The sequence below is a fragment of the Daldinia decipiens genome, assembly GCF_022478715.1.
Source record: "Daldinia decipiens strain CBS 113046 unplaced genomic scaffold F4813scaffold_8, whole genome shotgun sequence".
Taxonomy (NCBI): Eukaryota; Fungi; Ascomycota; class Sordariomycetes; order Xylariales; family Hypoxylaceae; genus Daldinia; species Daldinia decipiens.
The window spans coordinates 262,784-290,426 of record NW_026054551.1 but is presented as its reverse complement, the minus strand read 5'-3'; the positions used below and the strand labels follow the sequence as shown (position 1 = coordinate 290,426).

Below are 27,643 nucleotides of genomic sequence, written 5' to 3'. Positions count from 1 at the left end.
AAATCAATCTCACCAAACGAGCATGCCCTCGCGCTTGAAGCCATATCTTACACGCCTTATGATATTGATGTGTTCAGATGCTTAACACCATACTTTATACGTCTTTAGACTTACTGGCACTGTATCAGCCAGCCACGCGCTCGGATAGTGCCGCGTCCACTAAATCTAGATGGCTTATCACTATATTTATACTTAGTGATGCCTATTATCCGCCGGATTATCATATTATTCGACCATAAGCTCACGAATAGGAGCGTTCCGCGTTGTGTAACCTGGTGTTTTCCGATGCAAAAAGATGAAGGGAATCTCGTGCGGGGTTATCGATGCCTAATGTGTTTACTCCTTCTGGCCTTCTTAATAGAAATCATTGATTCGGTCCACATACAAATCTTACAACATTCTCTAATTGAATTCATTTCACAGCTTAAACCTCACTTCGGGTAGTTATTCGTGATCCATAATGGAACCTACGATGGGCCAAAAAAACTGGCTTGAGCGCAAGGCTAAAAAGGCCAAAGATCATGTCAAGAGCATCAAGAATTATTTTAGAGGCAAAGAAAAGCCCGAATACTCCCAAGTAGGTGTCTATGAGTATGTGTCTTTGGCAGTGTTTATCTAACTGTAGTGACCACGAAGACATCATCTCGGACGGAAAGCCCAACCCCCGAAATCTCAACCTCCCGGCTCGGTACAACGACGATCCAGTCCGCAAGTCATCCAATCCCGCCCCTCGTAGCCGCAAGACACGCGAATGATGAATCAACTAATTCGCCACGCATATCGTCCGACTATACAATTCGTAGAGATGTAACACCGAGCGAGCCTTCCCGCAGTATAACGGACCCGATAAAACCTAATAACGGTAACCCATCGGATATGTCACAGTCTAGCCCTGCTGTTGACATAGATAGTGAGGTCAGGATAGAAACGCCTACCGACAGCCCGGGTAAAAGTAGTTCCGAAGAGCTTCTAGGCCCGGACCAGCTTTGGGCAGCGGCGTATAAAATGTTTGAGGAAAAGGACCCGAAGCTTTTGGAAGCTTACGATGCATTTTTACTAGAGGAAGGTCATTTAGGACAAGCAAGTGCGTTCATATTGCTGCGTAAAGAGGGTTATATTAACTTAGCTTAGACAGTAACGAGACAAGACCTGGTGATAGAAACTGGCAAGAACAGGTCCAAAAGCTCGCCCAAGAAAAGCTGGATGCGACCCAAAAGCAGAGGCTAGTCTTCCAAGTGCGAGGGGAGGATTTAGTTATTCGCGATCAACTTCAGAAGACGATAGGGTTCATTGTTTCTACCAAAGATGTCGTGGCAGCCGCCATTTCATCAGAACCCTTTGCCGCACTAGGTTGGGCTGGTGTTATGTTCGTTTTTCCTGTAAGTCAAGGCCGACATATGAGTTCCCCAGGCTGTGAACTAAACTAAATATTTCAGTTCTTAAATACGATGCTGCAACAGGACAAATATGCCGTAGAAGGGTTTGAATGCATATTGCCCCTTTTGATCCGCTGCAAACTCATAGCGGACGACTTTTTACAGCCAACTTCTACCAACTCGAAGTAAGAACATCTTCCTATCAAGTATTAAATACGTCCTAATGCTTCCATCTAGCCCCCCGGAAAATTATTATAACGCCGTTCTTTCTCTCCAATCGAAGATTGTAGAATTTTACTACAACGTCTACAAATACCAGATTTCAGTTCTCGCACACTATAGCCTCTCCTCTCTCGGTAGATACTGGGCAGATCTCAAGGTCAAGAATGACTGGAAAGGAACTGCTAACCAGTTTAAGGCCACAGAGGAAGAAATCAGAGGAGATATAGAAGTCCTATCTGCCCATAAAACTAGCATGATAGATGAGAAGCTTCAGGATTTTCTGACTAAGAGTAAACAGCTCTTGGAGAGTTTCAACAGGGCTATAGAGAGCATAAAGGTACGGCCAAATCTCCACTAATATCGTTTTATTGTATACTAATCCTCACTTGTTAGGAAATTGAACAAGCTTCACATCTTGGCCATCTTCCTGTCGCTCATTCTGCAGCGTTTGAATCATCAGAAGCAGGTCGACAATCCTGCATGCCAGGCACTCGGTTAGAGATCTTGAGCCGCCTGCAAAACTGGATCGAGAACTCTACAAAGCCAATTTTATGGCTTCATGGCATGGCTGGCACGGGTAAATCCACTATTGCTCAAACGGTTGCTGAATGTTTGAGTAAGAAGACCTCCTTTAGCAATGACTCACAGCTCCCCAACAACATATCTCTCGGTGCTACTTTCTTCTTCAAGCAAGACGACAGTAATAGGAACCATTCGGGGGTTCTATTCACAACCCTTGCACACCAATTAGCCTATAGGCCTCTCGGCCTAGAAAGTGAGATAGCCGATGCCATTAAGCAGCATGCGAGTCCTAACATAGGTGTGCGAGACATAAAAACACAATGGGAAGAGTTGATCCTGAAACCTCTGAAAACAATTCAAGAATATTCGTCTTCCAAAACACGCCTCGTATTTATCATCGATGCCCTAGATGAGTGCCGGCATAAAGAAACCGGAACCATGAAAAGGAACGTTCAAGACATTGTCCATTCGCTAGGACAGGTTACAAAACTATCTGGGATTCAAGTCCGGGTCCTCATAACTAGTAGGAACGAAACTCACATCTATGCCGCCTTTAAATCACTAAAGGAATCTTATGAAGAATTTGAGCTCCCAAAAGTTATACTGGATAACCTCCGCGATGACATAACAATTTTCCTTAAGAGCAATCTTTATAATAATTGGAAAAATAATGGGGTCAGTTCATACCGGCTTAGTCCACAAGATTTCCGCAAGCTTATTGAAAAAACTGGCGGACTATTTATCTACGCAGCAACTGCATGCAGATTCTTGAGCGTCAATGATCCAGATATAGCAGAGGGGAGGTTACGTAACCTTCTTGAAGGGAACCCCAACAAGGAGTCCCCAGAGTCCAACTTGGACAGCATATACTGTGCAGTCTTAGATTCTTATACCCGAGGCTGGAGCGAAGCTGAAAAGCAAGGAGAGTTTTTACTGAAGGAGATTCTGCGATTAATCGTGACACTATCCAGGCCCTTGCCAATCGATTCGCTGGCCGAGTTTACGATGTCGAAAAAACCGGTATCCAGAATAGAAGAATGTCTACAAAGTATACGTTCTATCGTCGATATCCCAAAGAAGCATGAATTGCCAATAAGCCTAGTACACCTCTCATTCCGCGAATTCCTCTTAGACAAACAGAGATGCGAGAGAACCGGCTTTTTCGTTGAACCATCCACAGTGCATTTCCACTTATTCGAAAGATGTCTCGAAATTATGTCGCAACACCTCCATATGGATATGTGTGACCTTCGAAAACCGGGCATTCTTTCTATCGAAATTCCACCGGATTCGGTACAGAAGTCTATCAAACCACATCTGCAATACGCCTGCAAGTACTGGGTTAATCATCTCCTACAAATCGGGGAAACTCAGCTACCAGAGGACGTATTAGTCGATGATGGGAGAATTCACAAGTTTTTGGAGAAGCACATTCTGAACTGGCTTGAAACACTCACTTTGATCGGAGAGGTTAGAAGCGCTATTCACACAATTAATCATCTAAAGACATTGATCAATGTGAGTAAATAACCCAAATCTCCTATTCATTATGATCTTCATAAATATTAATTATTTCAGACATCAAAAAGCAAAGAACTATCTGACTTCCTCCACGACGCATACCGGTTTACTTCATTTAATATACGCATCATTCAAGAAGCCCCTCTTCAGGTGTATTATTCTCCAGTTTTGTTCAGTCCATCTACCAGTATCATACGGCGTTTATTCTTGAAGCCACTCACTGAGTGGGTTACACACCTTCCCACTGTAGACGCAGCTTGGAGTGGTGAATTACTGGCTATTAGACACGACGCTATTGTTACGTCGGTTGTGATCTCCCCGGATGGCAAAACAATTATCACGCTGTCGGGATATGTGACCCGACTTTGGGAAGCTGCTACAGGCATTGAAGTTGCCAATATTGATTTCTTGCCTGATGACCGGATTCGTGCAATTTCAATTTCATCAGATGGACAAACTATTGCTTTGGGATTGGACCGTGGCACAATTCGATTATACGACGTGCGGACGAGCGAAACCTCAGATCTATTAGGTCATGAGAAATATGTCTCTAGTGTGGCCTTTTCTCTATGGCCTAATAGCAAAATACTGGCCTCGGCATCGTATGAACAGACGTATGTATGGGATGTATCAACACGGAAACCAGTCTTTGCGAAGAAGTTTGCCAATAAATATCCGGAAGTTGCGATTTCGCCTGATGGTAACTTGGTGGCAGCAGTGTATAGTGATTGGGGTAATAAAGACGTGAGAGGCATGCAAGTATGGGATATAAGAACAAAGAAGTTAGCGGCCGAGTTCAATTATTCGGGTGATATCAGATCAATTGCATTCTCCGCCGATGGGGTTACAATAGCGTCAGTAATATCTGGTAGACTAGTTGAGATACACAACACCAAATCATGGCTTACGCCTATCCATATATTACACAAGGAATCCCCAGATTCAGTTGTATTCTCGCCCGATGGGGACATTCTTGCGATCGGCTGCCGTCCCGGGACGATATACCTTTACAATCCGGTTTCAGGAGAAAGAATTCGCAAACTAACCACTTACGATAAATCCTGGGTGTGTGATATGGCGTTCTTTCCTGATGGAAAAACCTTAGCGATGGTATTATTTGACGCCACCGTCAGGTTATGGGACATTACTTTGGACGACGAAGCTAAAGTCTCTCAAGATGAATTCGATGATACAGCGGTTACAATCCCTCGCAATAGTAATATTGCCATGGTGACATCCTACAAAAAGACCACATTATGGGACTTGGACAAGTTCAAAATCAAAATGGAAATACCACACGAGTTACAATGTTCTCCCGACGGCAAATTTGCTGCCTCCTATCTCGAAGAAACCGTCCGGATATGGGATATTGCAACATGCAGTCTGCTTAGGCATTTGGATAACGCTCGAGGCATTTATTTTTCACCCTATGGTGAAATTGCTGCCTTGTTTTCATTTGATGTAATACAAATTCTGGAAATCGGCACCTGGGAAGAGCGCACAAATTTCAAAACCGAAAGTGAGTGTTATCCTAAAGAAGTACAATTTTCGGAAAAAAATAAGATTCTATTATGGACCACGCATGATGGCTCTAGTTCACTTTCATCGATTTATGGACCTGGAGGACGTGTGATCCCGCGCTTACACTTACGTATCCTGGAAATGCACGACTTTTCCTATTCCGTAGAATACAGTTATGATGATTATGAGCAGCCTAGATTGTCGCCAGACGGTACATTGGTGGCCTTCCGTCCAACGGGAAAAGGAAATCATGTCCATTTGCTCCAGATAGACACGCAGGAAGTACGTGCGAGGCTACCATTAAGCGAAAACGACAAATATACAAAACTATTATTCTCGCCAGACAGTACTCGTATAGCCATATCGACCATATTGATGGCCAGATGGATAATTTGGAATAATGAAAGTACGGTTACCTTGTGGGACACAGCTAAAGGTGATCCGGTGCATATTTTACAGGTGGATTATCATGTTACGCCAATTACGATAGCACGAGATGGAAAGATTCTTCTCCGAAAAGGTGTGAAGAATTCTATATTATGGGACACTACAGCAAATGAAGTGACAGAACTCCCTTCCCTTCTACCCGACGATGATTTGTCTTTCACTAAAGATGACAAATGCTTAGCTGGCAAGCGCGGTTGCCTGCCACTCCCATCTACTGCTAAAGATTTCGATTGCCTTTATGTCGGCGATGAATGGGTGTTTCAAGGAGGCGACAGACTTTTGTGGCTTCCTGAATCGTATCGTGCAGAATATCACGAAATAGTAGTACAGGGAGGGACGATCGTTCTGGGGCTTAAACCTGGCTCTGTCAAATTTATCAAAATTGACCTCGAAAACACCCCTCTGGCGAAGCAGCATAAAGGATCTTCGCAGGTCGAGCAGGGGGGCGCTAGAGTCACAGAAGTAGAGTAGCTTTATGGTGCATATGCTTTATTCGTTAAAAAGGGGTAAATATGGAGAATGTCACTTTCATCTATTTGATACAACATTTCATGTGCAGATACTAATATAATACCTATATATGAGCTAGGCTTTTCAATTATCCTTAAGATTCTAGAAGTTTTAAAGTCGTATTAACTTATATTATGGAGAATATTAGTACAAGGGCTTGAATTAACTTCCCTGCCAAAAGAAGATCGTTTAGACTAATATAGAAGAGGGAGTAGCTAACGATCAAGTAAATATCAACATGAAGTCTGTTCTTGTAGAAGCACTAGGAATGATCCATACAGATGGAAATTGATTTTAATTCTTAGCCAACCCAAGGCCATATAACTCCGATACGCCGCGCAATGCACAGAGGATATCGTTCCGAACCTAAAACGCAACCCGTCTCTTGCGTCCCGTGTACTTGGATGTAGCCTTGACAACTTTTCCTTTTCGCTCCATCTGTTCCTTCTTCTTGATAATCCATGCTTTGCTCCCTTTTTTGATCTCACCCTTGCCATTACGACTACCGTGCCTTGAATCTAGCACATCGACGCCCTCCATGCCCTTAATTACCCCAGTGATGTCGCCTCCATTCCCGTCGAGGTTACCACCACCTACTGTGAGCACCAGGTAGACCTTGACGTTCTTGGTCTCCGGATCATCTTCTAATAAGCCAGCACCGAAGCCAGCCCTTACCGCCGCGCTCGTGATCATCTTTTTCTGCTCGTCGTTCTTCGGGTAGAATTGACACACAGCTCGCCCGCCTCTCTTCAAGCTCGCGTATAGACCATTGAAGAACCTCGACAAGCGCCCCGCAGGCGATACGTCACTTCTTTCAGCATTGCATAGCCATTGTATCGCGCTGATGCTGATAGCTGCGTCGAACGTGCCGGCTCGGAAGGGAACCCCTTGCCCAATATCGGCTAGCAATAGATCGCCTTCCACATCCCGCTGTAGCGCGACGTCCAACATAGAAGCCGACACATCCATGCCTACCCATACGTGTGGGCCGCCTTCCTCGGGGGGTATCGAGGAGAGGATCTCGCCCGATAGACCGCTTCCACAGCCGACATCGAGGATGAAAGAGGGCGAGGATAGATCGAGGAGCTCAAGAGCTCGATGTGTCATAGATGCCTGAATATTCTGTATTCGGGAAGACGTTGTGTATTTGCGTGCCTCGGAATCATTGTAGTGGACGTCGGCGGACCTTGATAATCGGGTCAGAGTGACGATATTCTTGTTTGGTGGGGGAGGGGCTGTTTTACGTACAGTGTGTCCTCTGGCCGCGACATGTTGATCTCGGTTTACTGTAGTAATTGGCCACAAAGGAGTACCGTATGCAAAGAAATATTGAAGCTTGACAATTAGGTTGTGCTGGTTCAGAGTTCAGTATCGCGCTACTTTGTATAAAATGTAGGAATAGGATATTGGTTAGGGTCGCATTTTACGAATTGCTTGTGATGCGCCGACGTCGAACTTTTCTGTGGGGCAGACTCTATTCTTATCGTTATCCTTTATCGTTTATCTTTTATCAGGCGAGATATCGTTATGCAAGAGATGGCTTACATCATATGCAGGGATGAGAGGTATATATGTATGTAAGACCATGTCTCTACATACCTAGGTAGGTACCTCAACATGGAAAATCAAATCGCCGTTTCCGTTGTTAGGTACCTAAGGTAAAGAAGGCCACGCTTTCAATTCTTCAGCTCAAACTTTGGTCGCGTCGGTTCGCCCGGGCCAATCCCATAAAGGCCATGATATAGCCTTTCGTAACGTCATCATGTTTGTTTGTCCTTACCTAAGTACCTAGTAACCAACTTCCTTTCCCTCTTTACCGGATAGTTAGTTATACTATGATATTCTCATAGTTGCTACTACGAACAATGTGGATTCTACCTCTCGTTGGGTATCTCGGCTCCATCGTGGGCTTTTGCTTTTTGACGCTGGCTATAGGTATGCTCTTGCTCTTGACATCGTATTCTTCATCACAAAGATATTCCTAGTCTAGCTTCCCAAAATATCTCATATTATCTGATTTTTAACACAAGACTCTTCTCTATAGCTTCCGGCCTCTACTACCTCTCTGAACTAGTCGAGGAACATACCGTCATCGCGAAACGACTTCTAACTAAACTCATCTACTCTATCATCGGACTTCAGCTCATACTCTGGCTTGTCGATGGATTCCCTTTGGGGTTGAGCCTCATGGGGATTGCATCGCATGTTATATACCTCGGAAATATGCGACGCTTCCCATTCGTCAAGTTGACGGACCCTTTGTTCATCGCCTCGTGTGGTATGTTAATGCTCCTGTCGTTCCATTCGTTCCATTCGAGGTCAGGTCGGTTAGATCCGGGGGTGACTAACTATGCGGCAGTGCTGGTACTGGTCAATCATTACTTTTGGTTCCAACATTTCTCCGAGGCGCAGCAGCGGTCATACTCGCGCCTATCGTCTATGTACGACCGGCCGGATGTACCAAGTTTCACTGAGATCGCCTCGTACTTTGGCTTGTGCGTATGGCTCATCCCGTTCGCCTTATTTGTTAGTCTGTCTGCCAGCGATAACGTTTTGCCCACAATCGGTACCGAACAACCCTCGCGCGACGTTGGCGGAAAGAGCAAGCGGCAGGGCATGGTAAAAGTTATTGTTGATAACGTGCTGTCGGCTATCGGAGAAGTTACTCGTTTAGCAGGGTGGAAGAAGCCAGAGGACCGCTTCTGAGACCATAGTAGGGTTACGAATCAAGTAGGTAATAATGTGTACGTAAATTCTTGATCCGTCGAACAGGCAGTAATGGTAAGTGATCTATCAGTACCATACCTATCGGTTGGAAGCTAACGATATCAGGGCATCTCCAACGGAAAATATGCATGCATCCAGTGTAGGCATCTCTACCTTCTCCAATTGAAGATATAGACGTGTCCAGTCCGACTTGTTTCGAGACATTATACTCCAAGTCCTGAGGGATGTCGATCAACTAGTAAGTTGACGTTTATTTCCTCAAAAATATGAGAAAGATATTTTCATGATGACATCTCCAATTTATTATGCTAGATTGTATTTGAGTCACTCGACCTTGATGTGAACGATTGGGTTTACCTGAAAAAAATATTCTTAATCATATTTTTGAAACATCGGAATTTCTGTATTTGGTTGCTAACTTGAATTTCAGGTATATTAGGCCTCGTGATGTATAAATGCGCCGTTGCTATTTGTAACATACATACGAGGACATTGCTGATGTGAGGTTATTGAGTGTAGCAGCAGACGATCGTCGTCTACGCTCCATATTCCCCAGCCCATAGACCACGACATTCAACTCTTCGCCGACTGGGGAGTATTCGTTTAAATACACCGATAAAGCTGATGCCTAGTCCCGGCAAAGGTGATGATATTATCTACAGACACGACTGTATTCAAGATACTGAAAATCTCAAGTACTGTTTATAGATATATTTAATATTACTATAAGCCGTGGAAAGTTAGTAGTATTAAGGAGAATGTGACAAAAAGTCTCCAATACAGGTGAACGTTTCCATCGAAAAACTGGCCTATGAGAGAGATATTTATTCGTTTGCCTATTGCAACCTCAATCTGCCGCTCGCGTTATCCACCATGCACCCTGCTTACTTTGGCCTACTCTATGTACTCAGGGCAGATCCATCTCCCTATTTATCCTTAACCTGAAACTAATGGGTAGGTTATACAGGTTGAGGCTGAGCAAGATGGAAGAAATGCCCATTAATATTCTTCATGTTTCGAACCAACTATGTGTATCACAACAGATCTGAGTTAGATTATTTTTTGCGAACAAATCGAACGAATGGCGTTTAACAGCAAGAATTGATCGGCACTGCTCAGCCATTGGCTCTCTACATTTTTACCAAGAGCGGTAAGTAGGATGATGGGTAATTATGCTGATTCGCAGAGAATCCTAGTCCATTCTGCATCATAGCGGGATCCCCCAGGTTCCCACGAGTTGTCGTTCCTAGTCCCAGTAAAAAGAATCCTGCTGCCGAAGATTTCAGAATACGAAGGAAGTCATCTAACCGTGACTTGTTCATGCTGGGATATACTCCTAAATATTATAAAAAAATCAGAACAAAGCAATGTCAACTCCATATATCCACGCTCTCTTATTCGCTCCGCGCCAGAATGTGTCGAATAATAGGAGCAAATGGCTTCTCAAACGCGTAAAAGAATATCATGTTGTTGGCAGGGAGTTCAACGAGGCTCATTCGACTATTCGGTACGTAACATCGCAGCATGCAATCTTTGGTCTGTAACTGCAAATACTGCCGCAGAAAAGCTGTGTAATGATAAACACTCGAATGGTATACTGCCGGAGGGGCTTGGTCAATGCAAATCTTAATTCAGAGCTGAGCCGTATCATATATGATTTATATATGCCCCTGATTTGAACACTAGTTAAATAATATTAATCGACAACTTGGATGGTTGTTCTATAGCGTCAACATACTCAATGACACGTATGGCATAAATTCTGTTACCAGTTGTCGTCGCCTCTGTAAAGATGAATCTACAATCGCTAGGGCGCCAGACGTGGGCGTTGACGAGGAAGAACCTCCTTATCACCATTCTTCGAAAGTGGCGTTCGACCTTATTCCGATCTCTCCTCTTTCCGATAGTTGTTCTGGTCCTCTTACTTGAAGTTCAGAATTTCTCCAAGGATACTAACGGATATGGAATCGCCAACCCTCGCTCGGTCAGCAGCCTTGCTGATAGCATGGCGAGTAATTCGAAATCACTCGTCTTAGTTCAAGAGCCTGGCCTTGGGGCTGACTTTCAGCCTGTTCTTGAGAAGATTACAGACCCCCTAGACTCGAATAGACTTATTCATCTGGAGGATTCTAACAAGATCGATGCCACTTGTCCGGTAGATTATCATGGGAACTCGCCATGCCATGCGGTAGTAATCTTCAAGGACTCACCTCTCAGCGGGCACGTTAACGCAACATGGAACTATACCATCAGAACAGACCCCAGCCTCAACTACTGGTCTTTCAACGTCTTCGACACGAACAGCGCCGTCGATAAGGTCTACCTACCTCTACAACTAGCTATCGAGAACGCGATGCTCAACTTAACCGAAAGCCCGGACTTCATGCCTTATACTTATCAAACACAAGAGGAAGAGGATGAGCAATCAAGAAGGGGCTTTCTCATCACAGCACTGTATCTCTTGTCTTTTATCTACTACATCACCTTTATCCCGGTTGGACATCACGTTGCGGGTATGATAGCGTCCGAGAGGGAATCTGGAATGTCAGACCTAATCGACGCAATGGGTGGAGGAGTTGCTTGGCCAAGGGTTCTGAGCTATGTTTTCACATTTGATATCCTATACCTTCCTCTATGGATCATAATGGGAGCCTGTAGGTGAACTGTCATCATCTTCGGGTGTCGTCTCTAACGTTGATTAGTATACTGGGCTCTCCTTGTCCCTAGCCAGAACGCGGCCGTTACAATATTCTGGCAAATATTCACGGGGTGGGCAATTACAAGTTCGTCTGTGTTCGGGGCTGCATTTTTCAAGAGATCTGCTTTTGCTAGTCTTTGGGTTTCATTGATCCCCTGGCTACTAGCAATCTGCTGTGCCTTCTCAGAGAACTTAGCAGAACCTGCTCCTCTTAGCCAGGTCGTTACATTGTCTTTCTTCTTTCCTAGCATGAACTACATCTACTTCTTCAACTTCATTGCTAAGGCCGAAATTGCTGGAATCCGCCTCAACATGCAGCAACCAATACCGGACTCGAGCTTAGACATGGGTTCAATTACCGGTCAGGGGTATGGGGTCAATTGGGTCAGTCTCGTCGGCCCTTATTTCCTCTGGGTTATCTTGGTTGTCCAAATCATTGGCTACGCGTTGTTAGCTGTTCTGGTTGAGACGTTCCTACATGGAAACAACCATCATCGTCGAACGTTTCATGACAGCCCAGAAGCAGTCAATTCCCATGTCGCCATCGAGACTATCGACTTGGAGAAACAGTATCGGCCGTCGTGGTTCAAGAAATTATTCTGTTGTGCGCGCACTCCGAAAACCAAAGCCGTTGATGGGTTGAATCTTGTCAGTCAGAAGCGCCAGATTCTTTGTCTGTTAGGTCCTAATGGTTCTGGGAAAACATCAACCCTCGACATGCTAGCTGGATTTCAAGTGCCTACTGGAGGTCAAGTACACATCAATGCTTCGCCATCGCAATTGGGTAAGTTACATTATATAATTGGAACTGGGATCCTTTACTAATTTATATAGGTATTTGCCCGCAGCGTAATGTGTTGTGGGACAACCTGACTGTCTACGAGCATCTGGTCATCTGGAACGCTCTCAAAGGTAACACCGAAGATCCAACGGCCCTCGAAAAGCTGATCGAAAAATGTGACCTTGCGCTCAAGAAGAGCAGTTTCTCAAGAAACTTGAGCGGCGGTATGAAGCGAAAACTCCAATTGGCTTGTATGCTTGTCGGTGGCTCCTCCGTCTGTTTAATGGACGAAGTTACTTCCGGTCTTGACCCCCTGTCTCGTCGTGTTATTTGGAATGTGGTTCTTAGCGAGAGATCCCAGAGAACTATGGTGCTGACTACACATTTCCTTGACGAATGCGAGGTTCTATCAGACCACATAGTAATCATCACGCTGGGGAAGCTTAAGTGCCAAGGAACACCGACTGAGCTGAAGAACCAATACGGCGGAGGCTATCGTGTCCATATTCCAAGGACCGAAGATGTATCAAGCATACCATACCCAGTGACACAGCAACATGATAGGTACATTTGCAGGACACCTGACTCGGCGTCCGCTGCGGGACTTATAGCCTCCTTAAAGAACTCGAGTGATTCAGAGTTATATATCACCGGGCCTACCATCGAAGATGTGTTCCTAAAAGTCTCCGAGGAGCCGCACACACTCATCGGTGAGACACCAGAGGATATCTCAATCGCAGACTCTCAGCCAAGCAGGGTGAAAAGCCCATACGTCGAACCACCTCTATGGGTTACCTACTCGCAGCAATTCTGGGCTCTCTTCCTGAAGAGGATCCAGGTCCTGCGCTCAAACTGGTGGGCCTACCTCTTCGCCCTCGCCATTCCTATCATCGCGACCTACGCCATCGGGACTTTCCTCAAGAACTACGAGGTTCCCGACTGCAGCCGTTTGATTTCGTTTTCACCATATGACAGCCGTATGAGTTACACATATACCAGCGCATTCGTGCTTGGACCTCCATCCGTAAACAATACAGTCGAGGATATAATTAGTGCCACGAGCAACTATCACTACAGCAGCTATGGCGGCGGGCCCTACCTCGTAGATAGCCGGAACGACCTCGAGGACTTCGTCCGTACCAACACCGTGGATATCTCGTATGGGGGCGCGGCATGGATAGGTAATGACACCAAGCCACTTGTCGCCTACTCTGCGATGTCTGGATCTTCGGGCGCTTCTGGCCTATTGAACCTCGTTAACCAGGTCCGCAGTGGGGGGCGTGTAGCAGGCTACCTGTCTACCCTTCGCTCATATCACCAGGCCGAAGGAGGAGAGAGCATGTTCTACGTCACCATATTCTGTCTGCTTCAGGCGCTCTACCCGGCTTTCTTCTCTCTTTACCCGACCTACGAGCGCAGATCTCAAGTCCGAGAACTGCAGTATTCGAATGGTGTCCGGCCGTTCCCTTTGCTATTTTCGTATTGGATGTTCGATTTCGTGTTTGTCCTAGTGATCACCGCAGTATGCACGGCCTTGATCGCCCCTATCGCTCCATGGTTCGGTATAGGTTACATCTGGTTCATACAAGTGCTTTACGGGCTTGCGGCTATCCTTTTCGCGTACCTGATTTCTCTCATGTCCCGCTCGCAGCCAGCGGCGTTTGCTTACTCGATCTTATTCATGACTATCATGTATGTCATCTCGATCGTTGCACTATTAGTAAGATGCCCCTTTTCAATTCTAATGTCAAAGCTGGCTCTACTCTAACCCTAGACCAAGGTCATTCAAATAACGGATAGTGCCAACCAAATGGCAAACGATGGAACCGCCTACGGACTCGGTCTTATCTTCCCTATCCAGAACCTTATGCGAGGCATGGCTGTGAGTTTGAACATGTACATCGTCCGTTGCCGAGGCCAGGACATGGTTACAGACCCGGGCTCATTCTACGCTTTTGGCGGGCCCATCATGCTACTCATCCTGCAAATCGTTGGCCTCTTCAACTTGCTCTTGTGGCTTGAAGGCGGTAGCTTCGCGTGGATCTCAAAGCCTAAGCATCTGCCACCAATTATCGACGACGCAGAGAAGAGCGGTTTCTCGTCAGGACGGCCGGATGTTGACGCCGAGACAGCTCGTGTAGCCGCATCGGAGATGGATCTCCTCCGTGCGCTTCACGTATCCAAGAAATTTGGGCCTAATGTTGCGGTTGACGACGTGTCGCTCGGTCTCCAGGAGGGCGAGATCCTCGCTCTTCTAGGCCCCAACGGCGCTGGAAAGACTACTATGATTAACATGATCCGCGGGGACTTAACACCAAGTAGTGGTCGGATTTACCTCGAGGGTGTTGACGTGCTTAGGAACAAGCGACTAGCTCAGAAGCACCTTGGTGGTAAGCTACCCCTATTCCATCCCCGTATCTTTCTATCAGTACTAACAAGATGAATATCACAGTCTGTCCCCAATTCGACGCCCTGGATCTTCTCACAGTCCGCGAACACTTAACATTCTACGCACGATGCAAAGGCGTCGACGATATAAAGAGTGCCGTATCCTACGTGATGGCCCGCGTGGGCATCACAGCACACGCAAGTAAAATGGCTGCCAAGCTCTCTGGTGGTAACAAGCGCAAACTAAGCCTTGCCATCGCGTTACTTGGCGACCCGCCAGTACTTCTCCTCGACGAGCCCAGCTCGGCCATGGACGCGGCGTCGAAGCGCGTTCTATGGCGCACACTGGCTGCCGTGGCGCCCGGTCGTTCCGTCTTATTAACAACACACTCGATGGAAGAAGCTGATGCTCTCGCCACACGTGCGGCAATTGTGGCGCGTCGGGTCCTGGCCGTCGGCACGACGGAAGCGTTGCGTAAGACGCACAGTAACGAGTACCACGTACACCTGATCCTGCGCAGCGCCCCGCTGTCGACAGCCCAGGAGATGCGTGGCGTAGAAGAGTGGGTGCGCCGCACGTTTGGGAACGCATTGCGCTTCGAGGGAGAGAGCCTGGGTGGCCAGGTTAGGTTCGTAGTCCCGGCTGATAGCAATGTTCCCGAGTCGGCGAGTGAATCATCCGCCGGCGATGATATTGCGCCTGCGGAGGGACGGCACGCAACGCGCAGCTTTACAAGATACCTGATCGAGACGTTAGAGGCTCGCAAGGAGGAGCTAGGTATTGACTGTTATTCTATCTCCGCAGCGACGATGGAGTCAGTGTTTATGAAAGTGGTTAAGGAGAGCGATGTTGCTGAGGATGAAGGACGGCAGCAAAAGCGCTGGTGGCGGTGGTAGGAATCAGGGACCAGTTGCGAATAAGCAACGGCTCGAAGAAAATTCGAGGAATGGGATATAGGACGTAATAGCATATTTATTTTATCATCTGCTTTGCAAATACCTATTCGTAGCGGAAATTTTATAAATGTCTAAGACGTTTAGACGTGGTCGATATAAGTATAAATATTTCACTTTTCGAGGAGAATCCATACGACTTAGGAGACATTTGGATTTAAATTTCTCTCTTTATTCTATCTATCATTTGTATACCAAAGACTCGATCGCCAGATGATGAATCCCTGATAAATGTCGAATTTGCTGTGCCGGGAGCTTCGTATCTTATGACAAATAGGAACTGAGATATTCAACAAGGTTGTAATTGAAGCCTGAATAAACCCGTATATCCACTATTACACAAGGAGAATACAAATAGCTACAGCCACGTTCATTAAGCCATTCCCCCTTAATCTCAGTACATTGCCCAACGTCGAAATAATTTAACCAATAGGCTATTTCTCCTTTAATATTTTCTCCTCATAAGGAGAGAGGGGGGGAGATTTTAAAGTAATATTTCAAAATCTATCATGAAAAGTTCCCCGTTCATAAGAATTGCACATTCTATGTAGCCCATGAGTATATGATCCCTCGATGAGTTCACTCTTTTTCGACTATGGTAAAACAAATACAGTCCCAATGAAAGTAACTGTTCTCTAATGATAACTAGTAGATTCAAACTTGACGTTTTATTTCTATAGACTTCACATTATTCAAAGCCGTACGTATGTCTTTTATAAAGATGCCCTTGCTCCCATACAAACCAATTGTTGTATATTCTCTTGGGCTTCAAAGGCGCAACTAGTAAAGTGCGGATAAGTAGAGTTTCAATAATTTAGGTTACAAACATTTGTATATTTCTCCCCCCCTCCCCCCTAAGCTAGACCAACACTCCTAAGTGCGAGCCTTCTGTGCTTCAGCAGCACCCTCCTCGTCATAAGCCTGGACTTCAATCTCGATGTGCATCGTGTCCATACCGAGCTGTTTGACGCCGATTTCCGTCCATACCGGCTGATGGTTTGGCATCCAGCGCTTGAAGTTCTCGACGATACGGTCGTGTGTGGCTTTAATATCCGTGCTGTATGTAACCACGCGATATACCTGAGACCAGCCCTTACCTCCGGCATGCTTTAACGTGTGGTCGACGTTGTCGAAAGCTTGATCTACTTCTTCTAGGGTATCTTGCTTGAGCGAAATGCTGGTACGATCCCAGCCACCTATTGAATCACGAGTTAGATTTCGAAAATGTCCACGAGGAACGTCAAGGTTTAGGGTTGAGATGAATGTTATATTTACCTTGACCGGAGATAAATATGATATTTCCTACACGGATGGCTTGGCTGTAATGCATCGTCTCACGAGCCCATTCGCCAGCTCCGGGATACGCATATGATGGTAGACCCGACATTGTGATATATAGTTATCGGTAAATATTATTTCAGTAATTATAGATCAGTGATTGCTAGAGCGATGTGTGTCTGGGGTGATTTGGTAAGTCTGAACTATAAACTATATAGAGAATTCAACCTGTAATACTTCCATTTATATATTCCTCCAGCATCCTAGGTTAGATAGGTAATCATTGATAGTTCCTCCGAATGACATCCAGACAAGGCAGTATCTACCAATGCCCCATTGTTAGGAATATAGCTCAAGTGGTAGAGCGAGTCACCCAAGCCGCCAAGTTGGACCGGAAACAAGAAGAAATCCGATCTGATTAATCAACCAAATGAGTAAGATAGGTAGGTACCTAGCTAAGACCAATATAGTGGGGTGTAATTTAAGGGGGAAAGGCGTCAAAAAAGCTGGCGCACCTTTTTTGACGTCCTTCTAGGAGGAGGGGAACTCTTATTGGAAGGATTGGTAAGACCCCGAACTCTGCATAAAAGCTCTATAACTGAAACATGAATGATATAGAATTGACATGTGTATCAGTTGGTTAGTTAAACAATTCGCACACTTCGGTATTGTCAACTTTATTCGAAGCTTGGAAACTAACACACTCTAGCTAGAACAAAGTAGGAATAATTTTAATCACCAGATAGCACAAATCAACAGATTATATAAATCTCTAGGAATGCTCGTGGCGTAGTACAGTGGCGCTTGTTAATATGCTATATGTATCTAGGTAGGTCTTTAGGAGTCTTTACTAAAAGTAGTATATCGTGATCTCATCTCTATCTTGAGTCGTTCTATTCATGGTGGCTTTGTGGAGACTACACATTGACTTCATATAAAGGAAGAATAATATTCTTACCGTGACTAAGCAGTTTGAATACTATAACTATATAAAATATAAAACTCATATCAATATTTCATCCTCAATATATATTTCATCTGCAGTGATAGTGAAGTATTGAATATTGGAGTAAATACCGTATCAACCTCTCGACGTTTGGAATCTGGGTTTTCACGCTGGCCGTGGTCATAGCACGTAATCGAGATCGGTCCCGGAGATGTACATCACAATCTAGTCGTCATTCATTGGTGGGTAACTGCCGACAAATCCACTCCTCTTCAAAAGCTCCGAAGCGTAGTGGCTTCAAAGAGAAGAGATACCGGCGTGTTTACACCACCTCAGCAAACACGACTATTCCAAAAACTTTCGTCTATAAGGAGAGAGATCTCGAGTAAGACACAGGACTGAGATTAAGACATATTTAGTAAAGTCGTTGGGTTTGCGTGGAATATGGCATTGGGAGTTGCGTGTTCGACATGATCCTTAGCTTAGGACGTGGCAAAACTGAGATCATTTACTCCAAACTAGACGACCTTAGCGGTTGTCAATCTACTGGACAGAGTTGAACTTGTCTCCAGTATTGAGGCTGGTGTATCCGTGTAAGCCGAAGTAAGCGGAGAACGCGGCATGATAGGGAATACAATTGGGTTATTCTTGGTTCTTAGTATCGTTCGAGTTTTCAAAGTGATGCCACATTGCAGTCGACATGGTTGATGCTTGGATGCTTGGATGCTTGAATGCTTGGATGCTGTAGACTCTATTAAAGTTTCCTAGACATGAAATTGTGGCCGAGGATATGAGTGGTTGAAAGAAGCCGTGTCTTACATAGGCGCCTGCTGTATCTGTATTGCTATCTGCATCAGGAAGGGAAGTTGAAGGTCTGATAATGAAAGTTTATTAGCAGTGGTAGGTACATACTGTACCTATGTATTGGGCAGGAACGTAAGTGGACCGTGCTTTAAAACTCTCTCGCTTGGCCGGGGTACAGGGGCCAGACATGCTTCTTAGATGCTTCTCAGGTGCAGCTGTATTCCACTTTTTTCTCAACCCAACCCGCAAGATCTACCACCAGTTAGCGGCTGCCAGCTTTCTCACACCGCATTATCAACTATCTTGCAGTGACGCCTTAGATACAATCCATAAGTCCGAGAAGAATAAAACGCATTGGCAGCCCTGATTCTCATTGATCCTCTTGGGTTCCTCTTCTTTACCTCCCCTCAACACCATCTTCCTTCACCCCGTCGGAGATGTGGTCAAGGTTTTTGCGTGTATTGTGGTACCAAGTAGAGCGTTTCACGATACTTGGCACCAGTGGAGTCTCGTTCTAAAAGCAGAACCTTTTCAAAGACCGGGGGGGAATAGTGCAAATCGGCATTACCCCCTGGGCTTTGCCCGCGAGAGATCGTCATTCACTCCGGTGACGATTGACGAGAAAGAAAGAAAAAAAAAATAAACTTGGACATTGTCTTTATTAAAAGACTTCATCCATTTCAACTTTCTTACCTTTGCTTTTTTTTTCTTCTTCTCTCGGTCTCTGGACGACCTTCTTCTTCCTTAGCCCTTGGGAAATACATCTGCTGCCTTCTAAGGCACCAGGGTACTTAGAGGTTGTACATCGCCTAAAGTCTCAGCTGGCCAATTGGTGGTGGAAGAAGATTAGTACGTAAGCTACTAGCTCTGCCCCTTATTTCTAATTTTAAAAATTACTTGTCCAGTTCTAACCTTTAGCCTTTTTGACAGATCTTTCTTCCACCACGGCAACAACGACAATATCAATACCATTTGGAGCATCATTCGCATTCGTTTCGAGTCTAGACCGAAATACCTTGGCTCATCATCCCTCATCTGAATTGATTTCAACGTCTCATTCTAACACTCAATCGCCTTAATCGCCTTATCTGAAGCTGCTCCCTGTGTACCACTTTGTGCCCGACAAAGCATCTCGAAACATTGAATACTATTACGTTTTCTACACGAAACAATGGCTTCTCGTATCCAGATTCCCCTCGACGTCCTGACGTCGCGCCTGAACATTCAGGATCGCTTCGCCGGGTTTCGTAACACTTCTCTCTCTAGTCGGTTCGCCAATATGCGTCCCGTCAGCGAATTCCTCGACTTCAAGCGTTTGTCTAAACCGGAGAACTTCGGCGAGGTCCAATCGCGTGTCAATTACAACTTGGGCACCTTCTCGAGCAATTACCTCCTGGTTATTATCCTCCTCAGCGTTTACGCCTTGATTACGAACCCCCTTCTGCTCTTCGATATTATACTTCTAGGTGGTGGATTGTGGCTCCTTGGCCGACTTAACGGACAGGACCTCACCGTTGGTACCTTCCATGCCACGTCCTCCCAGCTGTATACCGGATTGCTCGTCACCTGTGGTCTTCTATTTCTTATTGCGTCACCTTTCTCCACTGTCCTATGGTTGATTGGTGCAAGTGGCGTGGTCATTTTTGGCCACGCTTCTTTCATGGACAAGCCTATCGATGAGGCTTTTTCCGGGGAGGCGGTCTAGGTGGTCGGCCGCGAGCTCCCAAATCTGCGCCCCAATGGGGAAGACCATCGAGGCGCCCGCGAAGAGGACGGGGAGATGAGGAAGACAACATATGGGGTACTGGGCGCCGCGTTGTGGAAGAGTTAGGTAGCGAGAATGAGATGGATACACAAGGCACTGATTTGGTAACGACTTCTGGTAATAGGCGGTTTGCCAGTGATCCACTTCGGTTTACTGGAATAGATTTGAGCAGCGGTAGCCAGCCACGGAACGGTTATGCTTATCAGCATTCGGACGACGAAAACGACTCAACGGAAGACGACTCGGAGGTGGCATCTGAAGAGGAGGAAGAGGAGGACGATGAGAACCAAGCGCTTAGAAGGGAGCTTGACGAGGCTCTAGTACAGTCAGCCCTTTCAAGGATACGGAGAGCCCAAGCCAAGGGCAAGCCGGATGTTAAGCTGAACAAGGAGGAGCTTGCGGCGCTTGAACGAAGACGAAAACGTTTACAGGCTGAAGCAGAGGCAGCAAAACGACGCGGTAGAGGTGATCGGAAACGCAAGGAAAAGGAGCAGCGATATGCTGTTCCCCTTTCGCAATTCGATGATCCTCAATCAGGTTCAGAGCAAAATCAACTTGCCCCTCCCATGGGACGCTTCCCTCCACCTAACGCCTCACATTCACGTCCTCGTTCGGGCGCATCATCTACATCCTCTACTCGTCGTCCTCAGTCTATAGTGCGAGACTCTCCTCCTTTCGATTATCAATACGTACATGCACCCCCTAATCAACGCCACGCCTCGGATCCCACAGCAAAGCCTTCGTCTTCACGTACAGCCCTTACAGAAACCAGAGATCCCTTCCTGTATCAAACTGCGGGTCCACGTGCATTGTATGCTGATGGGGTTGCGGCCGCTAGACTAGACGCAGCGGGTAGAACTGCTCCTGCAGATAGGAGTAGCTCGAGACATCCCAGAAGGGATGAGAGGAATGGGCGCGAACAGGACGATGAGACAACTAGTGACGATGGAGCCAACGACGGACGGCCTTCAAGAGGAAGGCGTCGAGGCGAAATTGTGATGCAAACATCCCCTTCACCCGAACGTACCAAGAGTAAAAAGTCTTCGCCGCCCATTGCAGCTGCGAAACGGAAAACGGTTGCCCCTAAAAAAAGGAAAGGCAAATAAAGCAAGTAGTCTAGTTATTCTAATAAGTAAAACATGCCCGCGTAATAGAGTATTGATATGCCAAAGAATTCATCAACTTGTTTGAAATTTCCTACAATATTTATCATAGTCTCACTTTCACCTATCATGAAGGCATATTTGGTAAATGACTTTTTAAATTGCGACAAGTATAATTAACACGAGGAGGGTATCGTATCGATTCTTCGAACCATTCTTTTTTTTTTTGGACACCAATCGTAACCCCAACTCTTGCAAAAATAAGGAATGGTATGAAGTGAAGAATCTCTCAAATGTCCTAGAACGCCATCCATAAATTCGTAGTAGGTAAGGGGCACCTGAATTTATCCGCCCCATTCCTCATCATAAGCCATTATATACCGCCTCAAGCCAACCGCCTACCCGAGCCCCCCATTACCTACATGCCTCTTACGCTAAGAAAAGAAGTCTCGAATACTGCCGAAGAACCCACGGCCATGACTCTCGCTATGGTACTCCCGTCGCCGTTCCCATTGATAGTCACCATCGCGGATCCGGTGGACAGAGAGGCTCTCATTGTTGCCGAGACCGCCAGCCATGCGCACGGCCTCGCTCATGAGACCAACGCTGTCCCCCGAGCCGGCGCGGGCCGCAACGCCCAGCATACGCTCAATGGTCGGAGGTAGGCGGAGGCCGAAGCGGGCTAGGAGAGCAGTCAGAGCACCCCCGGTGATCAGAGGCATGATCACCAGCATGAACACCTTGATGGGGTGGCGTTTCGCATAGTATATTAGGTCGCGTAAGAGCCGGCGCAGCTTCTTCACTGTCCGCTGGACGAAAGATGAGCGCGGCTGGCGTTTGTAGTACGAATTGGAGCGGCCTGTTAGGAATGCCCGCTGTTAGTCGCTTATTTGGTATATGTGGCACGTATGACAATAGTATATACTACGTGGTCCAAAGAAAATGTCCGAAAATCCACCATTGTGCTTGCTTACGTGTCATTCAATAGGTGAATGGGCCCGTAGAACAAGAGAACGCACGGAATAGAATATAGGAATATGTGAAAGAAATGGGAGAAGAAACTTACCACCAAGGCTGAAGAAACTTCGGCTGCTGCCATTCCCGAGGTTGAAGAAGGAGCTCCGCGAGCTGTTGTGCTTGTCGTGGTGGCTGCTGTGATGGCTACTGCTGCCACCGAAGATAGATCCCACACCTGAGTGGCGCTTGCTACGGTGCGGACGGGAGGAATGGCCGGTGTGAGATTTTCGTGTCGAGGTCGAGACGACGGACTCGGCGTCCTCGTCCTCCCAGTCAAAGAAACCCATGGTAAAAAAATAGACGTCTCGGGTATATAAATAACAATAAACAATATGCTAATATATAAATTGTATGTATATATATGAAGCTGTCTCACTCAAACTTGCGACATGCAGTTCTGCAGTTCTGCAGTTCGAGTATCACAGATCTAGCTGCCGATGCTTAATCGAGAAAGAGCCGTAAAAGTAAGCTAAGGGATATTTCTCACAGACAGCTGCCGGAGCGGATCTTTTATGAAGATCAAGATCGATTTTATGATCTGACGATCTTCGTGGTTCGATAAGCTATAACGCACCGGCCAGCTTGTGAACAGATTTGAGGTGACTACCCACTTCGGCGGGACACGAAGCTGGAGTAGAAAAGGGAATTATATTTTTTTTACGGCTTGTAGAGGTCCAGACGGAGGGTATCGTGAGTTGGAACTGCGAATGAGAGAGAAGGGATCGACTTCTCACCGACAATTCAAGGGGCTGGGCTGGCTGGGCAAACCCCCTGGACGATCTGCGCTGCCCTAAAACCGCCTAGAACAGATCCTAGGTTAGGGCTAATCTGGATCCGCTCTAGTGGTCTGGTTCCGAAGGTGAGCTTGCGGGTCGGTGGGGAACTCACCATGTACCATGTGCGTTGAACCGTTTAAGGCATCTGCAGTTGGAGTTAGACCGGAGAACCTATGTACATAGGTACCTAATTCAAGAGGAAATGTCAAGCCACAATGCCACGGTGGCTAGAACCTTGGAACTTTTAATCATTGCTCGTTTCGGAAAGTCGCCTTAGCAGGCTGGCAGGTTAAGTTCGCGGCCACATCTATGATGACGTCCCTTATTGGATAGGTACACTTGTACCCAACACCGCCTGACAAGCCTGATTCAAGAGACTATGACTTGGCCTCTTAGCTTCGTCATATCTGCTATATCTGCCATATTGAAGTTTACCTCTAAATAGCTATCAAGATCAATAATTTTACTAATATTGACTTGAAATACTCAAGATGACGGACAGAGCGCCCCCTAACTACTGTACGTCACTAGCTATCTCCTCTAAGCTCTTGCAGCGTCAACCCCACTAACAAAGGGTAAACCACAGACAAGATCCTCGAGATCTCCGAGAGTTCCACTACGCAGCAGATTCGCGATGCCTATAAGCGGTGAGTACACATATACTCGCAAAGTGACATTATGTGCAGTTATTATTTTGCTAACATATCCTCCCCACGACTAGAGCAGCCCTCAAAACCCACCCGGACAGAGTTCCCTCGAACTCGCCTGAGCGCCTGGCCCGCACACGCAAGTTTCAGCTCGTAAATGACGCCTACTACACGCTGTCAGACACCGCACGGCGACGCGAGTACGACGCCCAGCGCACACGGTTCGGTGGCGGGCGCGGCACTTACACGTACGAGGAGGCAGACGACCCAGAGGAATCAGTGCCGCCTGAGACTGGAGGAGGAGGAGGGACAGGAGCTGCGCAGAGCGCATACTCGTGGGCGTGGAACTTCTTCACAGGTGGGAACACCAACTCGCAGCCTCATGCGCGGGAGGCGCGGCAGCAAACCGAAGACGCGCAGTTTGGAGATGTGTTCGAGGAGATGCTGCGCGAGGAGGGGCTCGCGGACCAGGACACCAACAGGCCGACGTCCAAGTTCTGGAGCATACTGGGCGCGGCCAGCGGCAGCGTATTAGGCTTCATATTAGCGAATATGCCGGGCGCGGTTGCGGGCGCGGTGGCGGGGAATAGGCTGGGCGCTGTGAGGGATGCGAAGGGCAAGAGTGTTTATGCTGTTTTCCAGGACCTGCCGCAGGATGATCGGGCGAGGCTGCTAGCTCAGCTTGCCACGAGGGTGTTTAGTCACGCCGTGGGGATTTGACGAGAGTGCCTAGGGTATATTGATTTCAGCTTATGGTGTGTTTCTGCTGCTTTCGAGGCGTAGGCATACGAGGACTACGTCGCTTGGTTTGACTGCATTCTTTTACTAGGAAACATGCGTGGAGTTAAGGTGTGTTTGTTTTAAAGGCAGGCGGATAGAGGTCTAGTAATGAACTATTATTCCTACTGGTATAAAGAAAGTATAAGTTTATGGTGGTTATTATTGTTACAGGCGTGATTAAATTACCCGTACTGTTTTGCTAGAGAAATCATCAGACATGGTGTGGTACAATGGTGTGGTACAATGGTGTTGTACAATGGTGTTGAAACAGGAACTGCACGTCTTGTATATGCATGTATATTTATTTAATGTGCATTATTATCTTCTTATCGAAGCTATGTATTTAGTATCAAGGGTCTTTGGTACCTAAGGTAATAGGCAGTCGCGGGTGAGAAAAGTTACGCAAATATTAGATGGCGCTATTCCACTTCTGGACATTTTCTCCCCTCGTACCTGGCAGGGATTGTTGTTCCTCTCCCCCACTACCATCGCCCGTCTTGCCGTCCCAGCATCATCTTCAAACTTTGGGCCTTCTACTTACTCTTTAACTGCTAGGCTAAGAGATATTTAATAACTTCTACATAATCTTCGCCTGGCAGCCAAAATGGCCAAGCCTATAGAAATCACGTCGGTTGAGCAGTTCAACGGGCTCCTAAAAAGCTCGCGTATTGTGGTGGCAGACTGTAAGTTTAGCTTCCCCCAAGCCTTATTCACCACCACTACCACCACTACCACCCACTTGCCCCGCCATCGCCATCGTCGTTACGACGCGAAGCTGACAAATTATTTCCGCGCGTAGTTTACGCGACCTGGTGCGGGCCGTGTAAGCAAATTGCACCCTTCTACGACCAGTTATCGAAATCTCTTTCACGCCCAAAAGTTGCGACGTTCGTCAAGATCAACACGGAAGCCGAGGGAGCCAAGGCAGTCGCAGCCGAATACCGCGTCACGCATCTGCCTACCTTCATAGTGTTCCGCGATGGGTCCGTTGCTGAGAGGGTCAAAGGCGCCAATCCGAAGGAGCTCCAGACCATCGTTGAGAATTTAAGTCACAACATCGAGCATGCTACCCAGGGTGAGGGTAGCGGTAGTGGTGGCTCGGGAGGTATCGCTTGGAGGGGGGCTGACCTGCCCCGAGGTTACACGGACATTTCAGACACCATTGACGTACGAGGACTAGAACTGCTGAACGCCGATGAAAGCCACTTCTCTGTTCGAACCCTCTTCAATAAAAACAAACCTTCAGCGTTATCCAAGGACAAGGCCGCGGACAGTGAAAAGGACTGGGTAGAAAGCGACACGGATGAGCAGCTGCTTCTCTACACGCCATTCAACTCTGCTGTCAAGCTCCACACAATACAGGTACATGAACTTGTTCTACTACATTTAGCTTAAGTATCGAGATCAAGCTAACATACCTCTCTAGATCACTTCTCTACCGCCCACCGATGATGAGGATGACGACGACGTACCGATGAGGCCCAAGACTCTTAAGCTATTCACGAATCGACCACACAATCTAGGTTTTGACGAAGCTGACGATATCGACCCGACTCAGACTATTGAGATTGGCGAGAGCGACTGGAACTCTAACGGTACCGCGAATTTGGGACTACGGTTTGTCCGGTTCCAAAACATCACTAGCCTCGTTATCTTTGTTGTGGACGGCGACGGCGATAGCGAAAAGGTCCGATTGGACCGAATAAGATTTATTGGCGAGTCTGGCGAGAAAAGGGAAATGGGGAAACTTGAGAAGATCGGCGACGAGCAAGGTGAATAAAGTGCGACAAAAAAAGAAAGGGTGGGTAGGCAAGCACCAATCGCGGCTACGATTACTTATGGCGAATGTGGGCAGCGAATGGAAGGCGATGAATAGAGTCGGAATGCTTTTGAGACCGCATCTATATAGATAGATGGTATCAATCAATCAATAACCGGAATGCTCATTTATGACTTTCCATTCTCGTCTACGGCCACAGAAAACGCTTACAAGGTCCATGATTGGCATACATGTCTGTCCATCTATTTGGTGTCACCACCGAACCACGGCGGAAACCAACCGGTCTACCTACTCCTTGCATTGGCCTTGATTGGATTCTATTGATCTGCAAATCTAGTTGGTTGTCGAGTTTAGTTCTGACCTCATCACCACCTCCACGGATTCGCATATTTCTTCCTCATTACTATTATCAGTGACTTTAAAAACCACGCCACTGCATCGGGTACTGCATTGAGTAAGCAAAGTGAAGGGCTAAATCCCCCCTGGGAAGAGTATTCCCTCAAGATTGCAACAATGTCTATCAAGACGTGATTGTCTTGTCATCTAATGGAAGAAAATTTTACCAACTAGCCTCTCTCGTAAGCTGAGTTAGATGGGCTAAAAAGTGTTCTTTTTTTATAATGTCCAGCATCTTCACTGCGGTTCGACGAAGCGACCAAAGGCTTCAGGTTCGAACCGACTTCAGAAGTAAAGTCGCCGGCTTGCAATTTTAATTTCTCTGTGGCATGACTGACGCTATATATCCATGGGGGTATATTCCACTGAAGGAAGAAGGGATTCGAGCAACACGGGGAGTGTTGTGTCATGCCAGCCGCACGAAGAAGAAAAAGAAGAAAAGGAAATAAAAATTTTGTCGCATCGCGCTCGAGTTTTGATTTGCTCTGCTAGCGTCGACACCAGCTGTGAGTTTGAGTTGCAGGTGTCAGCTAGCTGTCGGTTCTCGCGCTAGAGGGACAACCGAGACGGTAAATATTCGGATATACATTAGGTACATAAATTCATCCGATAAAGTTTTTTGGATTGGAAGTTAGGGAACTTTATTAATTATTCCGAGGTTTCATTGCTTCAAATCCAGCTTTT

General features: G+C 46.6%; 10 protein-coding genes across 10 annotated transcripts; 7 read left to right on the top strand and 3 right to left on the bottom strand.

The window, feature by feature from the left end:
- Positions 1-258: 258 nt before the first annotated feature.
- Positions 259-6,220, top strand: F4813DRAFT_351841 (WD40 repeat-like protein; the record flags this gene model as incomplete). Its single annotated transcript, XM_049242465.1, has 7 exons — positions 259-577; positions 637-1,084; positions 1,132-1,379; positions 1,437-1,561; positions 1,614-1,935; positions 1,992-3,638; positions 3,699-6,220. Coding segments are annotated over exons 1-7 (5,284 nt in total), but the record flags the coding sequence as incomplete, so codon positions are not given.
- F4813DRAFT_351839 (S-adenosyl-L-methionine-dependent methyltransferase) lies at positions 6,221-7,635 on the bottom strand. Its single transcript, XM_049242464.1, has 2 exons — positions 7,368-7,635; positions 6,221-7,305 (listed from the first exon to the last, which is right to left on the bottom strand). The coding sequence occupies exons 1-2, from the start codon at positions 7,388-7,390 to the stop codon at positions 6,486-6,488; spliced, it is 843 nt and encodes a 280-aa protein (XP_049101726.1). The 5' UTR covers positions 7,391-7,635; the 3' UTR covers positions 6,221-6,485.
- A 349-nt stretch (positions 7,636-7,984) lies between these two features.
- Positions 7,985-8,825, top strand: F4813DRAFT_387253 (transmembrane adaptor Erv26; the record flags this gene model as incomplete). The annotated part of the gene is made up of 3 exons (XM_049246534.1): positions 7,985-8,054; positions 8,164-8,397; positions 8,479-8,825. The coding sequence occupies 3 exons, from the start codon at positions 7,985-7,987 to the stop codon at positions 8,823-8,825; spliced, it is 651 nt and encodes a 216-aa protein (XP_049101725.1).
- Positions 8,826-10,560: 1,735 nt separating this feature from the next.
- On the top strand, positions 10,561-15,792 carry F4813DRAFT_351836 (P-loop containing nucleoside triphosphate hydrolase protein). The gene is made up of 5 exons (XM_049242463.1): positions 10,561-11,500; positions 11,549-12,328; positions 12,379-14,045; positions 14,106-14,715; positions 14,778-15,792. Exons 1-5 carry the CDS (start codon positions 10,639-10,641, stop codon positions 15,608-15,610), a joined length of 4,752 nt encoding a protein of 1,583 aa, XP_049101724.1. The 5' UTR covers positions 10,561-10,638; the 3' UTR covers positions 15,611-15,792.
- Positions 15,793-16,533: 741 nt separating this feature from the next.
- F4813DRAFT_351835 (YjgF-like protein) lies at positions 16,534-17,656 on the bottom strand. Its single transcript, XM_049242462.1, has 2 exons — positions 16,943-17,656; positions 16,534-16,863 (listed from the first exon to the last, which is right to left on the bottom strand). Exons 1-2 carry the CDS (start codon positions 17,052-17,054, stop codon positions 16,541-16,543), a joined length of 435 nt encoding a protein of 144 aa, XP_049101723.1. The 5' UTR covers positions 17,055-17,656; the 3' UTR covers positions 16,534-16,540.
- A 2,210-nt stretch (positions 17,657-19,866) lies between these two features.
- F4813DRAFT_401343 (prenylated rab acceptor 1) lies at positions 19,867-20,448 on the top strand (the record flags this gene model as incomplete). Its single annotated transcript, XM_049248398.1, has 1 exon — positions 19,867-20,448. One exon carries the CDS (start codon positions 19,867-19,869, stop codon positions 20,398-20,400), a length of 534 nt encoding a protein of 177 aa, XP_049101722.1. The 3' UTR covers positions 20,401-20,448.
- Position 20,449: 1 nt separating this feature from the next.
- Positions 20,450-21,683, top strand: F4813DRAFT_323514 (uncharacterized protein). The gene has a single exon (XM_049241037.1). The coding sequence runs from the start codon at positions 20,541-20,543 to the stop codon at positions 21,564-21,566; it is 1,026 nt and encodes a 341-aa protein (XP_049101721.1). The 5' UTR covers positions 20,450-20,540; the 3' UTR covers positions 21,567-21,683.
- Positions 21,684-21,824: 141 nt separating this feature from the next.
- On the bottom strand, positions 21,825-23,309 carry F4813DRAFT_323522 (uncharacterized protein). The gene is made up of 2 exons (XM_049241039.1): positions 22,630-23,309; positions 21,825-22,422 (listed from the first exon to the last, which is right to left on the bottom strand). The coding sequence occupies exons 1-2, from the start codon at positions 22,865-22,867 to the stop codon at positions 21,998-22,000; spliced, it is 663 nt and encodes a 220-aa protein (XP_049101720.1). The 5' UTR covers positions 22,868-23,309; the 3' UTR covers positions 21,825-21,997.
- A 1-nt stretch (position 23,310) lies between these two features.
- On the top strand, positions 23,311-24,842 carry F4813DRAFT_323517 (DnaJ-domain-containing protein). Its single transcript, XM_049241038.1, has 3 exons — positions 23,311-23,875; positions 23,943-24,003; positions 24,078-24,842. The coding sequence occupies exons 1-3, from the start codon at positions 23,848-23,850 to the stop codon at positions 24,721-24,723; spliced, it is 735 nt and encodes a 244-aa protein (XP_049101719.1). The 5' UTR covers positions 23,311-23,847; the 3' UTR covers positions 24,724-24,842.
- Positions 24,843-25,131: 289 nt separating this feature from the next.
- F4813DRAFT_323447 (DUF1000-domain-containing protein) lies at positions 25,132-26,678 on the top strand. Its single transcript, XM_049241035.1, has 3 exons — positions 25,132-25,466; positions 25,583-26,145; positions 26,210-26,678. Exons 1-3 carry the CDS (start codon positions 25,388-25,390, stop codon positions 26,561-26,563), a joined length of 996 nt encoding a protein of 331 aa, XP_049101718.1. The 5' UTR covers positions 25,132-25,387; the 3' UTR covers positions 26,564-26,678.
- The last annotated feature ends 965 nt before the right edge of the window (positions 26,679-27,643 follow it).

Excerpts from the sequence above, each read along its gene's own strand:
- F4813DRAFT_351839 (XM_049242464.1), bottom strand. The coding sequence starts at position 7,390 with ATGTCGCGGCCAGAGGACACACT. Across the intron at positions 7,306-7,367 it reads TCGCGGCCAGAGGACACACT|GTCCGCCGACGTCCACTACA; the intron begins GTACGTAAAACA and ends CCGATTATCAAG.
- F4813DRAFT_351836 (XM_049242463.1), top strand. The coding sequence starts at position 10,639 with ATGAATCTACAATCGCTAGGGCGCCAGACGTGGGCGTTGACGAGGAAG. Across the intron at positions 12,329-12,378 it reads TGCTTCGCCATCGCAATTGG|GTATTTGCCCGCAGCGTAAT; the intron begins GTAAGTTACATT and ends TAATTTATATAG. Across the intron at positions 14,716-14,777 it reads AGCTCAGAAGCACCTTGGTG|TCTGTCCCCAATTCGACGCC; the intron begins GTAAGCTACCCC and ends TGAATATCACAG.
- F4813DRAFT_351835 (XM_049242462.1), bottom strand. The coding sequence starts at position 17,054 with ATGTCGGGTCTACCATCATATGCGTATCCCGGAGCTGGCGAATGGGCT. Across the intron at positions 16,864-16,942 it reads CATATTTATCTCCGGTCAAG|GTGGCTGGGATCGTACCAGC; the intron begins GTAAATATAACA and ends GTGATTCAATAG.
- F4813DRAFT_323514 (XM_049241037.1), top strand. The coding sequence starts at position 20,541 with ATGGATACACAAGGCACTGATTTGGTAACGACTTCTGGTAATAGGCGG.
- F4813DRAFT_323522 (XM_049241039.1), bottom strand. The coding sequence starts at position 22,867 with ATGGGTTTCTTTGACTGGGAGGACGAGGACGCCGAGTCCGTCGTCTCG. Across the intron at positions 22,423-22,629 it reads AAGTTTCTTCAGCCTTGGTG|GCCGCTCCAATTCGTACTAC; the intron begins GTAAGTTTCTTC and ends CATTCCTAACAG.
- F4813DRAFT_323517 (XM_049241038.1), top strand. The coding sequence starts at position 23,848 with ATGACGGACAGAGCGCCCCCTAACTACT. Across the intron at positions 23,876-23,942 it reads CAGAGCGCCCCCTAACTACT|ACAAGATCCTCGAGATCTCC; the intron begins GTACGTCACTAG and ends GGTAAACCACAG. Across the intron at positions 24,004-24,077 it reads ATTCGCGATGCCTATAAGCG|AGCAGCCCTCAAAACCCACC; the intron begins GTGAGTACACAT and ends CCCCACGACTAG.
- F4813DRAFT_323447 (XM_049241035.1), top strand. The coding sequence starts at position 25,388 with ATGGCCAAGCCTATAGAAATCACGTCGGTTGAGCAGTTCAACGGGCTC. Across the intron at positions 25,467-25,582 it reads GCGTATTGTGGTGGCAGACT|TTTACGCGACCTGGTGCGGG; the intron begins GTAAGTTTAGCT and ends TTCCGCGCGTAG. Across the intron at positions 26,146-26,209 it reads TCAAGCTCCACACAATACAG|ATCACTTCTCTACCGCCCAC; the intron begins GTACATGAACTT and ends ATACCTCTCTAG.